At 29.5% G+C, this 17833-nt stretch overlaps 1 protein-coding gene across 5 annotated transcripts in view; it reads left to right on the top strand.

The window, feature by feature from the left end:
• LOC127156937 (neogenin) overlaps window positions 1–17833 on the top strand; it is a 171032-nt gene that overhangs the window by 131591 nt on the left and 21608 nt on the right. For all 5 annotated transcript variants that reach the window (XM_051100103.1, XM_051100102.1, XM_051100106.1 and 2 more), the window contains exons 10-14: window positions 1790–1938; window positions 4410–4548; window positions 7288–7337; window positions 10428–10569; window positions 13018–13128. In XM_051100103.1, the coding sequence (XP_050956060.1) occupies window positions 1790–1938; window positions 4410–4548; window positions 7288–7337; window positions 10428–10569; window positions 13018–13128 (591 nt within the window). The remainder of the gene's footprint in view (window positions 1–1789; window positions 1939–4409; window positions 4549–7287; window positions 7338–10427; window positions 10570–13017; window positions 13129–17833) is intronic.

Genomic DNA, 17833 nt, shown 5'->3' with positions numbered 1-17833 from the left:
AAATTTAATAAAATAAATTAAATTAAAAGCTAATTTAAAAAATTGATTAAAAACTGTTAAAACTAAAAAAAAGAAAGTTTAAAAAACATTCAGATTTGGTCAAATTTAATTAATTAAACGTAATAAAGTAAAATAAAAAAAATTACAGATTATTGTATATTATTTGTAATTAATATTATCTTAAATTATATATAAAATCACCTGTAAGCATGTGAAATCTCTAAAAATCAAGCTAAAAAAAAGAATAAATAAAAATAAAAGCTAATTAATTAAAAGCTGTTAAAATTTAAAAAAACGTTTTTAACATTCATTTTTAGATAATTTCTATAAAATTTCTATTTCAAATAAATGCTGTTCTTTTGAACTTAATCAAAGGATCCTATTATGAAAAAAACACAAAAATTTAAACGTTTCTTAATCATCATATTAGAATGATTTGTGAAGGATCATGTGACACTGAAGACTGAAGTAACAATGCTGAAAATTCAGCTTTGCATCACAGAAATAAATTACATTTTATAATGTATTCAAATAGAAAATATCTATTTTAAATTGTAATAGTATTTCACAATTTTACTGATTTTACTGTATTTTTGATCAAATAAATACAGCTTTGGTGAGCAAAATAGACTTTTTTTTTTTTTTTTAGTCACTCTAGAGTGGATTATTTTTTTAAATAAAACGGCAACAATATGTGCCACTAATATTAAATAGTCAAATGTATTAATATTAATAATAATTAGAATAAACTGTTCTTCTAACTAATATTTAAAGTTTAAGTTAAATTTATTTGTATTTATTTTTTTATTTTTTTTAATTAATGGTGGTAGTAGTAGTAGTAGAATGTATATCGTTTAGTAATAGGATATTTTTGCTTAATAAAACATTATTATATATATTAAATATATTATATAGTAATATTCTGTATTGAGAATATGTCTCTGTTTTATATTTTTATATATTATATATTTTATATATTTCATTTTTTTTTATGTTTTATATATTTTATACAGTATGTGATAAAGGGTTTTATGTTATCAAGACAATGTAATGATGATTTTTCTTCCTACATTCTCAGCCTGTCAAATATAAGTATGTATTTTGAGTGTGCACTTGAAGTTTGTGAATTAGGACTGATCCTAGTACACTCAGAAGCCGTTTTTGTATTCTGTGCACTTCCCGTTTGACTTACATGGACGAAATGAATTAAAGCGACACAGTTTTCTCTTTCTAGGTCTTTCTAGGTCAAAACTCCTCCGTTTTCTTTGCATCCCACACGTGGACCACAATGCATTTCGCTCGTTTGAAGTGTGGAAATATCCTCGGCGGGATTCAGATGCCGCTTTCGCGCCGGAATCGTCTTCTTTTACCATGTGATATTGTCATTATTTAAAGTATCCAGCTGCGGTGGGTTGAAACGTGTCGTCTTTTGTCACTACGCGCCGTTGAAGTTTGCGAAGGCGAAAAAAATAAGTGTCAAACAAAAGAAAAAAGAGGCTTCAAGTAGAACTGTAAGCAGTGGAAGACACTGTGAAGAAATTACTTCAGTGGCCCTTTTGTGTTTTCAAACACATGCTTAAAGCTGAAGCACAGACAAATACGCCTTTGTTTCTTCTGCTTTACTTTCAGTTCTTGTTCCTAAAACTTTCTAAAGACAGAAATATTAACTTCAGGCTTTTTGTATTCGTGCAGGAGGAGGATTTGTGCACGTTCGTATGTGTTTTTTTTTGTTTGAGATGGAGCTCTGAAGTTCTTCCTAAAAAGTTCTCGCGTCTCCTGCGTCTCTCAGTTCAGGTACCGGGTCCGGCTCCCAATCTGCAGGTGGTCTCTGTCGGCACTACCTCAGTCGCGCTGAGCTGGGAGAGACCCGTCACTGGAAACGGAGAGATCCAGACCTACAAACTCTTCTACAGCGAGAAGGGACAAGACTCGGAGCAGGTGAGCACCAAACTGTAGAAGAAGAAAAAAACAAAAACAGTGTAAAAACATCTAGAAAGCTTCGTTATTATGCATATTCAGTATTCAGCGGCTTGGCCTGACTTATTGAGTGAATGACTAGCATGATATTGTCATAGTATGTGCATTTTATTTATTTGTATGATGTTTGTTTGTTTGTTTCATGTACCTTAGTAATACCATTTGGACAGATATCATGGTTATACAATGTTTGTATTACCTTTTATACAGTTATTAAAATAATTTTCTACATTTTTTTAAACACTTACTATTGTAATTCTTTTTTACACATTTATTGTGGTAATACTCAGTTTTTTGACATAGGCAGGTTTTTGTACGGTTATTAATATGATACTGTTTTTGCATATTTTTTACACATTTACTATGGCACTACCATGTTTTTTATGCATCTATTTGCTGTGATCATGCTTGTAATACCATGCATGTAAGACACTGTTTTTATATAAATATAGAACATGGTATTAAAATAGTTTTTGCAAGATTTTCAATCATAGTACAATGTTTTTACAAATATTTTGCACATTTACTATGGCAATTGTGTGTTTTGGACTTTTTTTTTTTTTTTTTTTCAGAAATGTATTATTGTACCATGTTTTTACCTTTTTTTTTTTTTTTTTTTTTTTTTTTTTTTTCGCAGATATCTTTTTTTGACATTTACTATAGTAAAACCATTTTTTACATGTATTTTGTGCATGTGATCATACCGTTTTGAGCATCAGTTTTTTGGACATTTACTGTTTTAATACCATGTTTTTTTTTCTAATATAATTTTAAACGTTTACTTTTGTAATACAATGTTTTTTTTTTTCAATATAATTTTGCATGTTCACTTTAGTAATACCATGTTTTTTGTTTGTTTTCCAATATAATTTTACACATTTACTGTTTTAATACCATGTTTTTTATATATATATATATATATATATATATATATTTTTACCCATTTATTTTTGTAATACCATGTTTTTTTTTTTTAATGTTTTATTTTATTTATTTTTTTTACGTTTACTTTAGTAATACCATGTTTTTTTTTCTTTGTTTTCCAATATAATTTACTCATTTACTTTTGTAATTCAATGAGGGTTTTTTTCAGTATAATTTTGCACATTTTCTTTTGTAATACCATGTTTTTTGTTTTTTTGTGTGTTTTTTTTTTTTCCCAATATAATTTTACCGTTTTGAGCATCAGTTTTTTTGACATTTACTGTTTTAGTAGCATGTTTTTTTTCCAATATAATTTTACATGTTCACTTTAGTAATACCATGTTTTTTGTTTGTTTTCCAATATAATTGTACACATTTACTGTTTTAATACGATGTTTGTTTTTTTTCCAATATAATTTTACACATTTATTTTTGTAATACCATAGGGTTTTTTTTGCGTTTTAATTTTTTTTTTTTTTTTTTTTTTTTTTTTTTTACATTTACTTTAGTGATACCATGTTTTTTTTTCTTTGTTTTCCAATATAATTTACTCATTTACTTTTGTAATTAAATGTTTTTTTTTATAACTTTGCACATTTTCTTTTGTAGTACCACGTTTTTTCCAGTATAATTTTACACATTTACTTTAGTAATACCATATTTTTTTGTTGTTTTTTTTCCAATACAATTTTACACGTTTATTTTAGTAATACCATGTTTTTTGTTTGTTTGTTTTCCAATATAATTCTACACATTTACTGTTTTAATACCATGTTTTTTTTTCCAATATAGTTTTACATATTTACTTTTGTATTATATTTGTTTGTATTAGTATTTGGTTTTTTTTGTTTGTTTTTTTTTTACATGTTTACTTTAGTAATACTAGTGAGTAATAATTGTTTTTTTTTTCTTTGTTTCCCAATATAATTTACTCATTTACTTTTGTAATACAACTGTTTACCATTTTTTGCCATTTACTATGGTAATACCTTTTAAACACATTTTGTGCCTGTGTTTTTTGGCATTCGTTTTTGGGATGTTTACTCCAGTAAACTTGTTTTGCCATTTAAATTTAAACCATTTAAACCATCTTTTTGGCACACGTTTGGACATGTATGTTGTTTGTTTTTGTACATTATGTTATAACACTGGATTATTATAAATATGCCATGATATATGAATGTGGTAATCATTCAGTAGTATAGTATATATAAGTATGCTGATATTCCCTAGCGTGATAGCACGTTTTTGTAAAGGCGGTGTGAAATACACTGGTAGTTTTCACATGTGAAGATGTTAGACAACCATATCAAGGGTCAGTTGCAAAATCTCTAAGAAACAGTTGCAGAAACAGACCATTTTTATTTAATCAGAGAGAGATCATAAAAATTGCCTGATTTTATTTCAAGAGACATTGTTGTAAAAATGCTACAGTAAAGAGCAAAGATACAAACAGTACTGGGTTATGACCTCTTCAATAATTGATGTTGTTTGTGTTTTTTCTGCAGGACATGGACGTCACGGGTCTGTCCTACACCATGACGGGCCTCAAGAAGTTTACGGAGTACAGTTTTAGGGTGGTGGCGTATAACAAACACGGCCCCGGCGTCTCCACTGAGGATGTTGTGGTCCGAACGCTGTCTGACGGTGAGCTTCATGAAGTCTGACGTTTAGACGTGCTACTTTGAACCTCCAGACTTAATTTTCCCTTGCTGCCGGTTTGATTTTCTGTCTCTGCCTTGACTTGGACTTCAAATAGCACTTGAAAGTGCCTCCATTTAGATGAAGATTTGACATTCACGCAGATTTGTCAGTGAATTGATCTTGGTATTCATGAGCGTGTTTTTGTGTCAGTGTTGTCACAAGACTCGTGTAAGCGTCGTGCTAACACGATTGCTTTAGTTCAGGCTTAAAGCAAAACAATTAGCATGCAGGAAGTCAAATGTTGTTGTTTTTTATTGGTTCAGTAAAGCTGTTGGGTTTTATGGGTTTCTTAACTGTGAAATGACACAGAAAACAAGTGCATCTGTGTTTTCTCAGCTATGTAAAGCCGGATATGCACACTATATCTGAGCCAATTAATCTGATTCAGATTTATTTAATTTAATAACTCGTCTTCAGACCACTCATAAAAAATAAAAAATAAATGTTAGAAATTGCAAGGCTCAACATGGTGGCTGAATATAGTTAGTTCGAAGCTTGAAAGTAGTTCATTTATATTATTTTATTTATTTAGGTTGCTTTTTTGTGCATTTAATTATTTATTTGCATAATTTTTATGTTTACATTTTTGATAACTATAACTAAAATAATTATATTATTGTTTTATTAATAGTTATTATAAAATGTGCTTTTTATTCTTTCACTTATATTTACAGACCACCAAAATCTTTAAAGTATTTATTTGTTTCTTTTAAATTTTACATTTTAAGACATTTATTATAAATTGAAAATAAAAGTGGTCTTTTATATAAATAAAACATTTATTTTAACATATTTATTTTTATTATTTTATTAATTTAAATAAAAATATTATTTTATTAAAATAATTTTATTTAGCTATGTTATACTTATAATATGCACAAAAACATAAACTAAAAGTATATTTTTTTAGTCTTTTAAAACAGTGTTTTTTTTTATTTTTTTATATATATATATTTTTGGAGACTTTTCGCTATTGGATTAATTTTAAACATATCAACATATTGGTATAAATGTATCAAATTATTGGTTTCATTGGTTTTATTTAAAATTTTTAAACATCATTAATTATTAATTAAAAACAAAAGTTATCTTTTATATAAATAAAAATATTTATTTAAAAATGTATTTGTAATTTATTTAAATATTAAAGTAGTCTTTTAAAAAAAGTGTTTTTTAAACTTTTTGGTCTTGGATTAATTATAAATGTATCAATATCATTATAAATATATAAACATACCGGTTTTATTTATTTCAAATTTTAAAACATTTAAAATATTATGAATTATAATTAAAAAATGTCTTTTATATAAATAAAAATATTTATTTTAAACATGTATTTTATTTACTTAATGTTATGTTTTCAAATACTTTTATTTAGTTACGTTATACTCTAATATGCATAATATATATATTTATATATATAATTTATTTATTTTTTTAGTCTTTAAAAAGGTCGTTTTTAGACTTCCGTATTGGATTCACTATAAATATATTAATATGTATTATATGTCATTATAAATTTATTAAAACATCAATATATGTTCTCACAATTTTCTCTCTCATTTATTGCTATGTCAACATATTTCAGTTTTTAAATTGTATTTATTTATTTTAAATTTTAAACCGGAATTCATTATAAATTTAAAATATTTTTTAGATATATATAAATATTTGATTTATTTATTTAAATAAAAATATTTCATTCAAATAAATGTATTTGTGTTATGCTTTGATATTTTTAGTTATTTAAAATACTGTGGAAATTTTTTTAGAGACTTTTCGCTACTGAATTAATTATAAATATATCAACACGTCGGTATATTTACTCACCTTTTATTTAATTTATTGCAATTTATTTACATTTTTAAAACAATTTATTATAAATTAAAAATACAAATATTTTAAAATGTTCACTTATTATTTAAATAAAATCATTTATTTATGTGCTACTCTAATATGCATAAAAATAAATATTGCTTAAAATGGGCTGTTTTTTAACTTAAAATATTTTTATTTCCCATGATTGGATGAATTATACATATATCAGAATAACAATATATTTGCTTTTTCTAAGTCACATATAAAATCAGTTTGATAAAGAACTACATGAACATTAAAAAAACAGAAAGTAGCAATAACAAAGTATCTTTTAATGCAAAATGAGGCCAACATAATTATGCTTCCTGACTTTGTGATTAGCCTCAGGAGTGTAACTGCGACGCTTTAAAATACTGTCTACGTAGGGAGTTCGCCAGATTTCCACTCTCTCATCCTCTCGTCTCTGGGATGCGAGTGAGACGTCCCGTCACAAAAAGACCTCCGGGAAGACGCGAGCGCGTGACAGGTGGCGTTGTAATCGTACGCGATTTGGGACGTGACAGAAAGCGCACAAGTGTAAATAATATAATGAAGTGGTTTATTAAAGTGAGCGGTTAACACTGGCACACTGAACAATGGCTGCTACCGTCTCCGCCGTCAGCCTAATCCTCATTTGAAGAAAACAAGAGACAGAAAAAAGCAGAATGAAGGTGTAAAAAAACGACACCCACGGCCGCATCCAAAAATAAACATCCGTCACCGAGTCTTTGAACGTGGGTCTCGGTGGATAAAGCAGTTATTTGAGTGGAGGTGTCAGCGTGGGGTTTTCCATCGTCTCAATAATAAATCTGTTGTGTGTTTCAGTGCCGAGCGCCCCTCCGCAGAACCTCACTCTGGAGGTCCTGAACTCCACGGTAAGATCCTGTTTTATTAGTGGAGTGCTCTGCTGATCAATGTTTTATTGCTGTAGTGATTACAGATCTGGGTACATCAGCTCTTGTGTGCTTTGAACCTTCATTATCACCAGTTTGAGATGAACGCACCTCGAGCCTGGAAAATAAGCTGTACAGTAGCTTAAATATTAGAATTATTAACGTTATTAATGTTATTGTCACTGTTTTGTTTTTTGTTTTGCAGTATTGTGACTGTCAGTTGATATTTTGGCCAGTATTTGGCCATGCTGAGATAATTGAGAATAACAAAATGAAGCCTAATTTTAGGACATATTTGTGACATTATTTCTTTGACTGTGCAATTAAGTATTTTCCTCGAAATTCTCATTATTGTATTTTTTTCCTGTAGAAATATTCTTGTAATATTCTCATTAGTGCAGCAGTCTTTTTTTAGATCTTGTTCATTTATTTATTTTTCATGTATTGAAAGCAGCATAAATATGAAAATATGTTTTAAATACTTTATATTTTTTATTTATTTATTTACTTAATTAAATTAAATTATGCTTAAAATGCACAAAAATATTGTTTATGGGAATTAAAATGTGGGTGATACTGTGCTTAACTGTCATGAAAATAATGTTAATTATTGAATTGATTGTTTAAAAAGTAATATTTTTTAGAGACTTTTCGGCATTGGAATAATTATATTTATATCAATATAATGTTATAAATATATTGAATTATCAGTATATTTTCTTCAGAGTTATTCTCATAATATTCTCATTAGTGTAACAGTCTTTTTTTTAGATCTTCATTTATTTTTTATTTTTCATGTATTAAAAGTAGCATAAATATGAAAATAGTTTTTAAATACTTCATATTTTTTATTTATTTGTTTATTTTTTTACTGTTTTTTTGCACAGTAATTAAATTATGCTTAAAATGCACAAAAATAGTGTTTATGGGAATTAAAATATGGTTGATACTGTGCTTAACTGTCATGAAAATAATGTCAATTATTGAATTGATTGTTTAAAAAGTAATGTTTTTTTTAGAGACTTTTCCGTATTGGAATAATTATATTTATATCAATATAACGTTATAAATATATTGAATTATAAGTATATTTTCTTTAGAGTTATTCTCATAATATTCTCATTAGTGCAGCAGTCTGTTTTTAGATCTTGTTCATTTATTTATTTTTTCATGCATTGAAAGCAGCATAAATATGAAACTAGATTTTAAATACTTTATATTTTTTATTTATTTATTTACTGTTTTTTTTAGCACAGTAATTAAATTATGCTTAAAATGCACAAAAATATTGTTTATGGGAATTAAAATGTGGGTGATACTGTGCTTAACTGTCATGAAAATAACGTCAATTATTGAATTATCAGTATATTTTCTTCAGAGTTAACTGAGCCGCTGCGCATCTCTATTCAAACACAGCTGTGTTTCCTTTATGAGTGAACTCACATTTTAAATGGATCTAAGAGTCAATGAATCAATTTCCTGTTCATAAAGACGGTCACTTGCTTCATTCCTGAATAAATCAGTTGTTCGAATGAATCAAATGAATGAATGATTTAGTAATTAAAACCGCCACCTACTGGCAGATTTAGTTTCATTTTAAAGTGTCTTTTCGTTTATTTAAATCATTTAATATTTCTATATTCAAAATTTTATGTTTAAAACATTAATCTCAACAAGAGTTTATGAATTTGATTGCACTCATGCCACCTCTGAACCTCATTAAACATGAAAATACACCTTTTGTGTTCTTCTGTGCCACCACTCTAGTACAAATTAATTTTGTTGATACTGATTTCATTTGATCGGCAACTTATTCTTATTCTGTTGTTTTAATTAGAAATTTAAAAAAGTTTATAAAATAATTTTTTTTTAAAGTTGACATTAAAAATGACATACTTTTAATAAATTAGAAAAAAAAAATTCCCCTCTAATTCACTTTAAGGAGTCAAATATCACCTCATAATGGTAAGGCTCATTTTTTTATCAGATTTTTTTATTAAAACATTAAAATTGCTCCTAAATTTTTTAAGTTAGAAGCACAAGTGTTCCAAAAAAGAAAAGTGTAGAGCCCTAATGGATTTATAGCATTGGGACCAACAATTATCAGTTTTTATAATAAATCTCTGAAAATTAAAATCTGGATTTTATTATATATATAATATTAAATTATATATATGTATGAAGAATTCAGATGCAAAAACCTCTAAATCCATCTGACGTATTTCTTTAAAATGAGCATTTCTTTCTGGCTACTTTGTATAGGTTTCTATGTAAGTACTGGTACTTGTGATTGGGCTGAGGCTGGAATTTAGCGAGTTTGAAGTAAAAGTATTTGATGAACGTATAATATGTGTTTTGACCGAGATGGCTTTTAGCTGGTTTTGCATCTGAACTCTTCATATGTTCTCACATTAATTATATCTTTTATTGTCATAAAAAGTAATGGCACACTGCAAGCCGAAAATCCTAATGGTCCTCAAAGTAGACCAGTCTTAATTCTTGTAACGTTGGGGTGAAATATGACTCGGACGTGTTCTTGACAGTTCTTACGAGGCTCATCCAATTATGATATTTTGGCTGAAACTGTAGTCGGAGCTCTACGTCTCTGTAAGAGCCAGTACAAGTTACTTTAAGACTGTTAAAATGAATAACTACTCATTAGCCACCACTAATAATGAATTATCCGAAGCGGGCATATGCAGAGAATTTGTATCCCTTCATGTTTCCCACCGTCAGGACCGCAATTTAGACGAGGCATCTGGCAGTCAAAACTGATCCCGGATCATCTCCGGTTTCATAAGGCGTACTTGTTTTTTTTCTTCATTCATTATTGCGTAGCCTGAAGGCTTTGCTCCTCTCAGCCGTCTTTCTGAAATGAACTCATGACACATGACAGCATTCGCTCTGACAGTTTTCTGGCTGACGCAGTCGTTTCAGGTGCACCCGAAGAACTCAGACCTCTAGACGTTTATATAATGCGCTCGGCTGCTCAATTAAAATCCACTAACTTTTAAAACTAAAATGGCTTCGCTCCATCTCCGAGCTCACCGCGTGTCCCGTTTTATGCCCCAGAGCATCACGGTCCGATGGCAGCCGCCTCCTCCTGGTACCCTGAACGGAGAGCTGACGGGGTATAAATTACGCTACAGGAAAGGACTCAGGAGAGCGGACACGATTGAGATCTCCACCACACAGCTCTTTCAGCTCATTGACGGTACGACAAACCCCCATCCATAAACGACACTGCTATAGTTTCATTCATCTACTGTAGTTTTTATTCACATTTGAATTTATTTTCATTTACTTTTAGTACTTGTATGCCTTTTTTATTTCTGTGTAGCTTTTTAATTTTTTGTATTCAGTTTTAGCTTTAGCAGTCTTAGTACTTATTTTTTCCGTTATTTGCCAATGCAACATTTCTAATTTTCGTTTGTTTACATTTAGATTTTTTTTTTTTTTTTTTTTTTAGCTTTTAGTATTTTTATGTGCTACAAATATATATTATTTGTATTTCTATATAGCTTTTTTTTTTATATTTTTGTTATTAATTGTAGAACTGCAACTCATTTTTATTTCTGTTAACATTTCAATTTTTTTTTTTTAACATTTATACATTTTTATTTTTTCATTTCAGCTTTTCATTTCAGTTAGTTTTTTTTTGTTTTATGCATTAGTAGAAGTAGTAGTAGCAGCATTTCTAAATAGTTTTTTTTACTAATAGCTCATTTTTATTTAATTTTGAAAAATTGTACAACTGCAACTTAAAATTTCTTTAGAAAAATTTGTAGTTTTATAAAGTAGTATTAGTAGTATTTCTTAATGTTTTTAATATTTAACAAACTTTTTTCTGTTAATATTTCTAATTTTTTGTTTTCTAACATTTATATTTTTTCATCTAATATACCTTTTTCATTTCAGCTTTTAGTATTTTTTTTTTAGTTTTAGAAATTAATAGTAGTAGTATTTCTAAATTTTTATGCTAATAGATATTTTGTTTCAGGTTTAAAAATCTTAGCACTGCAACTTATACTTTTTATTTCTGTTAATATTTCTCATTTTTATTTTTTATTTTCTAACATTTAGGATAAGAATTTTTTTATAATCTGACAGTCTTTTTTTCAGCTTTTAGTGTTTTTTTTGTATAAATTAGTAGTAGTAGTACTTCTATTTTTTGTTTTTTTTTTGCTAATAGTTAATTTTTTATTTTAGTTTTAAAAATCTTAGATCTGAAACTTATTTCTGATAAGACTTCTAATTTTTGTTTTCTAACATTCGTACTTTTTTTATTATTTGATATTCTTTTTCATTTCAACTTTTAGTATTTTTGCTAATAGTTTTATCTCAGTTTTAAAAATCTTAGAATTGCAACTTAAACTTATTTTTTATTTCTGTTAACGTTTCTAATTTTTGTTTTCTAACATTTATACATTTTTATTTGTTTCATTTCAGCTTTTAGTATTTTGTAGTTTTATATAGTAGTAGTAGTATTTCTTCTTTTGTTGCTAATATTTTTATCTCAGTTTTAAAAATCGTAGCACTGCAACTTGTATTTTTAATTTCTGTTAACATTTCTAATTTTTGTTTTCTAACATTTAGGATTTTTTTTTTCATCTGATTCTTTTATTTCAGCTTTAAGTGTTTTTTGTTGTTGTATAAATAAATAGTAGTAATATTTCTAAATATTTTTTTGCTAATAGTGATTTTTTTTTATTTTAGTTTTAAAAATCTCAGAACTGCAACTTAAACTTAACATTGCTAATTTTTGTTAACATTCATGTTTATTTTTCATCTGATATTCTTTTAATTTAAATTTTTAGTATTTTTTTTGTTTTATAAATTAGTAGTAGCAGCATCATTTTTTTCATCTGATATTCTTTTTTTTTCATTTTAATTTCAGTTTTAAAAATGTTAGAACTGCAACTCTATCTTTTCTAGATTTTTTTTTTAGTTTTTTAACATTTATAAGTTATTTTTCATCTGATTTTTTTTATTTTTTTTATTTCAGCTTTTAGTATTTTTTGTTTGTTTTATACATTAGTAGTAGTAGTATTTCTAAATAGTGTTTTTTATTTTTAGCTAAATTCTCATCACTAATTTTCATCTAATATTTATATTTTATTTTACCTTTATTTAGTCATTATATGGGCTTTTATCATTAATATTTTTTTATATTTCTATATCACTTTAATATATGTATTTTTCAGATTCAGTAATCTTAGACCAGCAACTGTTCTAAAATGTAAAACTTTTTTTTCCCCTTTTTCCCCCATGTAGTATTTATATTTGATTTAATTTCAACATTTTTTATTAATTAATATTAATTATTTTTATTGTATTTCTATGTAGAATTTAAGTAGTTTTAAAAACAACGTAAATAATATTTTTCATTTAATTATTTTTTTTATTTCAATAACTAAAAAAATTGTAGTTTTAGTTAATGATAACAGCACTTCTACAGAACAAAATAATTTATTGTCCGTTAGACTTACATAAATCATATGTAGCATATCTTTTGAACCAGTAAGAAACCACTTAGGAATGGGCGAAAACCCTTAACAATTTCCTCTGGAAATGTAAATAAGAACTACCGCTTATGTAACACCAAGTTCGTGCGTTTAGTTTGCCATTTTGTGTGATTAATGCTGGGTTTGTTGTCTTGAAGGTCTGGAGAAAGGAAAGGTCTACACAGTGCGAGTGTCGGCCACAACCGTGAACGGAACCGGACCGACGACGGAGTGGATCGCCGCCGAAACCTTCGAGAACGACCTGGACGGTAAGCAAACACGCCGCTTTTGTTGGCAGGTGACACAGAGTATCAGATGTATTTGTCCGGGATGTGAAGAACTTGAAGGAATGGCTGATCAAACAGCTGAGTTCATCAATACTGGAAGAGCCGCTGCATAATTCACCGGAGTAGTCTGCTAAACGCTCTTCTGGTGTGAAGCGCAGAGGGGAATCCTGGGAAAGTGGCATTTGTTTAATGCACTTCTATTGTTAAATGAAAAGCCTTTGAATTATTTGGATTAATGTGTCCGTTTACAGACGCAGAATGCCTTACGAAGCGCAGCACAAAAGGAAACTTTACGCTGGCGCGTGGCTGCTGAGTCAGTTACAGTAAACTCAATTGATTTCAGGCTTGAGAAGACGCTGATGTGATTACTCGTGACACTGGGCTCAGATAATCGCGGCTGAGCTGTTAGGTTACTGCCACAGCTGTTGTGTTGGATCTGCGTTTCACAAGTGAAAAGAACAACTAGCGCAGGAGAGCCACCACTTTCATTTACTATTAGCGTCATTTGATGAATATCAAGAACATTCTGGGTCATTCACTTAATCAAAGGAAAAAAATTGAAAATAAAAATATCTATTTAAATATATTAAATCATTTTAATATTTTGCATAGGATTTTTTTGGGCTTGTTTATGTATTTATTTATTTATTTTTGCATTTTTAACATTCTAAGAACAATAATTTCACCACAAAATAAAGAGAGAAATTATAGTAAATACTATTTTGCATTAAAAATAAAGTATGTTTTGAGGAGCACTACAGCCTTTTCTGGGACATTATTTTTAGCGCCCTTTTTTACATTTTGTTGAGAACATTCTGGATCATTAATTTCACCCCAAAATGAAAATATACATTATATTTTTGAATGAATTAATTCATCTATTTTTAAGTAAATAATAAATTAAATTAAATTAAATTAAAGAGCATTCTGAGTCATTCATTTCACCCAAAAATTAAAAAGAAAATAATAATACTTTATATTTTTTGTAAAAAAAAAAAAATAAATAAATAAATAAATAAAAATAAATTAATAAATAATTTTTGAGCCATTATTTTTAGGAAAGAGCATTCTGAGTCATTAATTTTACCCAAAAATTAAAAAGAAAATAATAATACATTATATGTTTTGTAAAAAAAAAAAAAAAAAAATTAATTAATAAGGAAATAAATAAATAATTTGAGCCATTATTTTTATGAAAGAGCATTCTGAGTCATTCATTTCACCCAAGAATTAAAAAGAAAATAATAATAAATTATATTATTATATACATAATAATAATAAAATAAATGAATTTAATTATTAAATAAATAAATCTATTTTTAGCACCATTTTTGGGCCAATTATTTTTAGGGAAAAGCATTCTGAGTCATTCATTTCACCCATAAATGAAAGAGAAAATAATAATAATATATATATATTTATATATATATATATATATATAACACTACTTTATGGCCATTTTATTTTAGGGCAGTTTTTTATATTTTGTCAAGAACATTCTGGAAACATTTTAATTTTTCCCCAAAGTGAAAAGGAAAATAATAATAATAAATTATATATTTTTAAAAAGTCTATTTTTAGAACCATTGTTATTGCCAAATTATGTCAATTTTAGCACCATTTTTGCTTTTTGACAGTTATTTTCATGATAATTAAGCACGTGTTTCCCAAAAAATGTAATAGGAAAAAATGTTGATTCATTATTTAAGTGCAGTTGTTTTTATAAATCATATTATTTCTTGCATTAATTATATTTATTGATGATTTAACAAAATAAATAGTGTGATTTTTCATGTGATCATGAGAATTTAAGGGGAAAAATGTGCTCAGTTGTCATTAAAATACTGTTACAATAACAATACTCATAATGATCCTAAAAATAGACTTTGTTTTCATTATATAAATTCTAATTTATTATTAATATTATGGGGTCCGAGACATTTCCTTTTGAAAGTCACCCAGTAATTGAAAGCCATATTTCTGTGTTGAAGGAAGCTGCTGGTTTGTTGCGAGAGGAACATTTATAGCACGTTTTTCCTTTCCATCCTCATCAAAGAGCAGCAGGAACTCTGAAATTAAGGGAACAAACAGACACGGAGGCATTTCAGCCGATTTAGACGACTAAGTTGGATTAATAGCTCGTATTTCCAGTGGCAGTTGGACGTATGGAAGGACTCGGGCACTGTGTGTGTGTGCGTGTGTGTGTGTGTGTGTGTGTGTGTGTGTGTTCAAACCCTCTTTGGGCTTATTTCCATCTGCTAAAATGGGAAAAGCTCTGTGACAGCCAGACCAAAGCATCTCTCTCAAGCGCTAATGCCTCCGCTTCATCCGCTCCTACTTGAATTAGCCCCACAAATAGGCCAGTGTTTGAAATAATGAGTCAATTTAATGACTCTAAATCCAAAAGGTTTTGTCGGAAATTAGCAACGTTGCCTTATAAATCAGAACGGGCATTAGCACTGGCCCCTAAGAAAAATTCAAATTGCGTTTCGCTAATAAAACGACGCTGTCCGTGGATCCGTTTACACAAGTTTTGCTTTTAAGCTCGGCCAAAACAAATGCGAATGGATTTCTCTGCTCTTAAAGCAGTTAGCTCACTATACGCTAATGAATTTGTGCTTGAAAGCTGCTATTTAGCCGCCGCCACACTTAACCTGAGCTCCAGTGCTGAAAACATTCATTTCATGCTTTATTTTCAAATTGTTTTCTAACAGTCCTCTCGGTGTGGTTGTGCTTGTAAGAGAACATTGATTCATGTGTGATTTCAGCAGTAATGCCCTCTGTTGGGTGTTTGTCTGGTACACGATCATGACTTTTTTGTCTGCATAAGTCACTTCAAGTGTGATTGGAGGTTTTAAATATATTAAAATACAAATATCTGAATATATATGACGGATGGATGGACAGATAGACGGATGGATGGATCTACGGATGGATGGACAGATAGATGGATGGACAGATAGATGGATGGACAGATAGATGGATGGATCTACGGATGGGTGGACAGATGGATGGATGGATGGATGGACAGATAGATGGATGGATGGATAGATGGATGGATCTACAGATGGATGTATGGGTGGATCTACAGACAGATGGATGGATGGATCGATTGACAGACGAATGGATGATGGACGAACAGATGGACGGACAGATGAATGGTTGATAGATCGACGGACAGACGGACGGATGGATTGACACGGATGGATAGATAGATTGACGGACGGATTAATGGACTGATAGTTGGATAGAGACAGAGCATTAAATGGATCAATCGATGGATGGATGTATGGATAGATATATAGAGCAACGGATGGACAAATGGATCAGTCAACACGGATCAACAGATAGTTGGATGGATAGATAGATGGACGGATGGATGGAAAGACTGATGGATGGATGGATGGATGGATGGATGGATAGGTTGACGGATGGATGGATAGATTGACAGATGGACGGGTGGATAGGTAGATAGATGGATGGATAGAGTGACAGATGGATGGATGGAAAGATTGACGGATGGATGGATGGATGGATAGATTGACAGATGGACAGGTGGATAGGTAGATGGATGGATAGAGTGACAGATGGATGGATCAGTTGACAGACGATGGACAGATAGTTGAATGGATAAGAGATAGAGTGTTGAATGGATTAATCGATGGATGGATGGATAGATAAATAGAGCAATGGACGGACAAATGGATCGGTCGACACGGATGGACAGATAGTTGGATGGATGGATGGATCGACAGACGGATGGATGGATAGATAGATGGATATATTGACAGATGGATGGGTGGATAGGTAGATGGATGGATAGAGCGACAGACGAATGGATCAATTGACAGACAGATGGACAGATAGTTGGATGGATAGATTGATGGATGGATTGATGGATGGATAGCCAAATGGATGGATGGATAGATGGATGGGTGGATAGATCGTTAGATGGATAGATAAAGTGACAGATGGATAGACCATTCGATCGATCAATCAATTGACAGATGGATGGATAGATAGTTGGATGGATAGATGGATAGATAGATGGATAGATTGACAGACAGATGGATGGACAGATGGATAGATGGATAGACAGACAGACAGACAGATAGATGATAGATAGACAGATAGATAGATAGATAGATAGATAGACAGACAGATAGATAGATAGATAGATAGATAGACAGAGACAGACAGACAGATAGAGTGATAGATGGATCAATTGACGGATGGATGGACAGATAGTTGGATGGATAGATTGATGGATGGATTGATGGATGGATAGACAAATGGATGGATGGATAGATGGATGGGTGGATAGATCGTTAGATGGATAGATAAAGTGACAGATGGATGGACCATTCGATCGATCAATCAATTGACGGATGGATAGATAGTTGGATGGATAGATGGATAGATAGATGGATAGATTGACAGACAGATGGATGGACAGATGGATAGATGGATAGACAGACAGACAGACAGATAGATGATAGATAGACAGATAGATAGATAGATAGATAGATAGATAGATAGATAGATAGATAGATAGATAGATAGACAGACAGATAGATAGATAGATAGATAGATAGACAGACAGACAGATAGATAGATAGATAGATAGATAGACAGACAGACAGATAGATAGATAGATAGATAGACAGACAGATAGATAGATAGATAG

The sequence above is a fragment of the Labeo rohita genome, chromosome 25 (genome assembly GCF_022985175.1).
Source record: "Labeo rohita strain BAU-BD-2019 chromosome 25, IGBB_LRoh.1.0, whole genome shotgun sequence".
Lineage (NCBI taxonomy): Eukaryota > Metazoa > Chordata > Actinopteri > Cypriniformes > Cyprinidae > Labeo > Labeo rohita.
This window is presented reverse-complemented; position numbering and strand designations above follow the sequence as displayed.